General features: G+C 33.8%; 1 protein-coding gene across 1 annotated transcript; it reads left to right on the top strand.

The window, feature by feature from the left end:
* The first annotated feature begins 1,251 nt into the window (after window positions 1-1,251).
* On the top strand, window positions 1,252-2,703 carry LOC109590031 (uncharacterized). The gene is made up of 3 exons (XM_020005995.1): window positions 1,252-1,499; window positions 1,734-2,432; window positions 2,696-2,703. The coding sequence occupies exons 1-3, from the start codon at window positions 1,256-1,258 to the stop codon at window positions 2,701-2,703; spliced, it is 951 nt and encodes a 316-aa protein (XP_019861554.1). The 5' UTR covers window positions 1,252-1,255.
* Window positions 2,704-2,866: the final 163 nt, after the last annotated feature.

The raw sequence follows: 2,866 nt of genomic DNA, 5'->3' as shown, positions 1-2,866 counted from the left end.
GACTGCTGATCAATAAAGAGCCATTAAAAGAATATACGTTTTTGTATCTATTGGTGTGGCTACTACAGAACCTTGACTTTTGTATGCATGATGATACATCCATTGGATTAGAATGAAGCAACATGACTGATCACTTTTGAAAGTAAGGTAGCAAACAGCATTACATATAATAGAGGAAGAGAAGGACAGTAAATAAGAGCAGTCAAGTTCTACTGTAAATTGTATATTGTATCGGACATTATCACAATTACCGTATACCGGTTTATTTTTGCAACTTTGTGTTTTTTGCTCCATTGCTAAAATTAAAATCACAAAATTCTTTATTTCCATTGCCATGTGGTGCACTTTGCAAGCTATTCACAAAAATTTTTCACTGCAAAAATAAACCTGTACACAGTACTTCTTAATTTCAAAGTGTAGTGCATGTAACCAATATCATGTACAGTATGTATTATGTGTATATGTGATGTGTATGTATTACACATCACATATACACATATGTATATACACATATACACATTCTTCTTTAACATTTAGTCACTATGATAGTAAAGACAATACATAGCATTAAATTTGGGAGTGCAGTACTGGAATGATAATAATGATAACAATGACGTATTCAATGACCAATGAAAGCAACTCCCACTTGTCGTGTCCTTTTTACGGCAGAAGTGACTTGGGAATTACTTGATTACTGTAACGTCTTATAATAATAATTACAAGATGATTGATGTCTCTCAGTGGAGAGCAAGTATTGGACTGTGGAACTACTGTCAAGCTGCCTCCAGTAGACCAGCTAATGGCCGCCACTCTCACTCATTCAAAGCTGCAGTAGACAGCAAGTCAGGCAGTACTACATCAGGAGAGAAGACATCTAAACTGCCAGTAGCTCTGTCTCTTATTGCTTTCCTCCTTTTTCTCTCTTTATTAAGACACATCTTGATGATTCCTCCAACAGGTAAACAACAATTGCAACTTTGTACTTGTATATTTACTGGTATTTTATTATTAGGTAACTGCTACCAAGTACAATGTACTACTGGTGTTACTGTTACTGATACAAATTACCTCCAGTCAGTAGTCTTACCTGGAGGCAGCAGTTCTAACCTGATTTACAATGATCTCTATTTGATTGTTTGTCTACGTATGCTCCTCCTCTTATCAGGAGATGTTGAACTCAATCCTGGTCCTATAACAGGTACACTTGGTGAAGGTAATAATTGCTTACTATCTTATAATAGGCAAAGAACTTAATATGAAAGCAGTCATGAAGATATTTCAATCTTCTGATTATCATTACCTGACAATAGGGACTGGATTGGGTGTGAATACAGCTGATTTGATAGAAATGCAAGGCACAGCAAATACCAAACTTCATTTGGTATTCCAGAGATGGTTTGATGCTGATAGAGATGTCAATTGGGATACATTAATAAAACTGTGTGATGACTTTCCTGATCAACTGGGCAGAGCAAAATCTATTCTTCTGGCATATATAGGTAAGTTAAAAACTTAAATAATTATAAATTAAAAAATAATTTATTATATAAAGACACATCAGTCAGTGATGATCTCTCTCTACAGAATTATCATCAACATCTCAGTTGTTGGTAATGCACATACTGCAAGTATTTTGCAAACACTAAACTAGCTAGTGAATCTGTTGTTAATTTAGTTATTAATTATGCTCTTAAATTAGAATATGACAATCTTACTTTATATTATATCAATAGGTAGTCCTTCTTATGGTATAACTACTCCTTTCAAAAGTAAAGCAAATGAAGAGGAAGTATGTAAGTCTTTTGATGAGTTATATAAAAGGTTTTTTGATTTAGCTGATTCTTTTAATAAGTCACTTCAAGAAAAAATAGAACACAACAGCCAACTAGCCACTCAGGTATCTGAATGGCTCATAAAACAAATGGACTGGGAATATGGCTCAGTAGAAAGTAATTTAGATGATATCTTAAGAAAGATCCATCCTTATTATGACTTTATTGATTGTAAACTGTTATTAGACATGAGTATAAAATTCCTGCCAGATGTAACAATTACTGACGATGGAGTAACTTATAAACTAGTTGATGAATTATACAGCCATAATCGTATGAGTAAGAGGCTGTGTACATCAAACACAGTTTCTACACTCCAAAAGTTACTGGAGGAACACTATAAGCCTTTATATAAAAGCATGGATAATCTACCTTGCATTAACATACACCTTCAAACTCGCTGGAATCACATAAGCATAAGAGGATTATATAAACTTATTGAAAAGTTACTGCCTCAAAAAGACAAACAGCCAAAATACAGACAGTTAATTATTAAACATATTACAATAAGAAGTAAATGTGTTGTCATCAAGTTATATATTCTTGACATTACAGCTGATAGTCTAATAGAATATGCTAGAGGAAAGTTACAGTTTATGCGTCTCATTGGTGTATTTAGTTTATACATTAATGATCATGTCCTTCAAGAAGATGAGAATATGAACTTCACCTTTGAACTAGCTCTCTTTGAGGCAGTCACAGCTGGTAATAATGAAGCAGTAGAGTTTCTTCTTCAACTAGAAACTGTTAATATTGATCATACTAATGAAAAAGGCAAGACAGCACTAATGTTAGCTTGTGAAAGAGGACATGAGGACATTGTACACAGTTTACTGTCTGCTGGAGCTAATGTTAACATTCAGGACAATAAAGGACAGACAGCACTGATGATTGTAAGCCAATATAATCACATTTCAATCATTCACATGTTACTACAAGCTAATGCTAATCCTCACCTGAAGGCATCAGATGGATCAAATGCATTACTGATTGCTAGTTACTGTGGTAACTATGAAATTGTTGAACTATTGATT

The sequence above is a fragment of the Amphimedon queenslandica genome, unplaced genomic scaffold, assembly GCF_000090795.2.
Source record: "Amphimedon queenslandica unplaced genomic scaffold, v1.1 AMPQUscaffold_10588, whole genome shotgun sequence".
NCBI lineage: Eukaryota > Metazoa > Porifera > Demospongiae > Haplosclerida > Niphatidae > Amphimedon > Amphimedon queenslandica.
The sequence above is the reverse complement of the archived record's forward strand: the minus strand, read 5'-3'. Positions and strand labels throughout refer to the sequence as shown.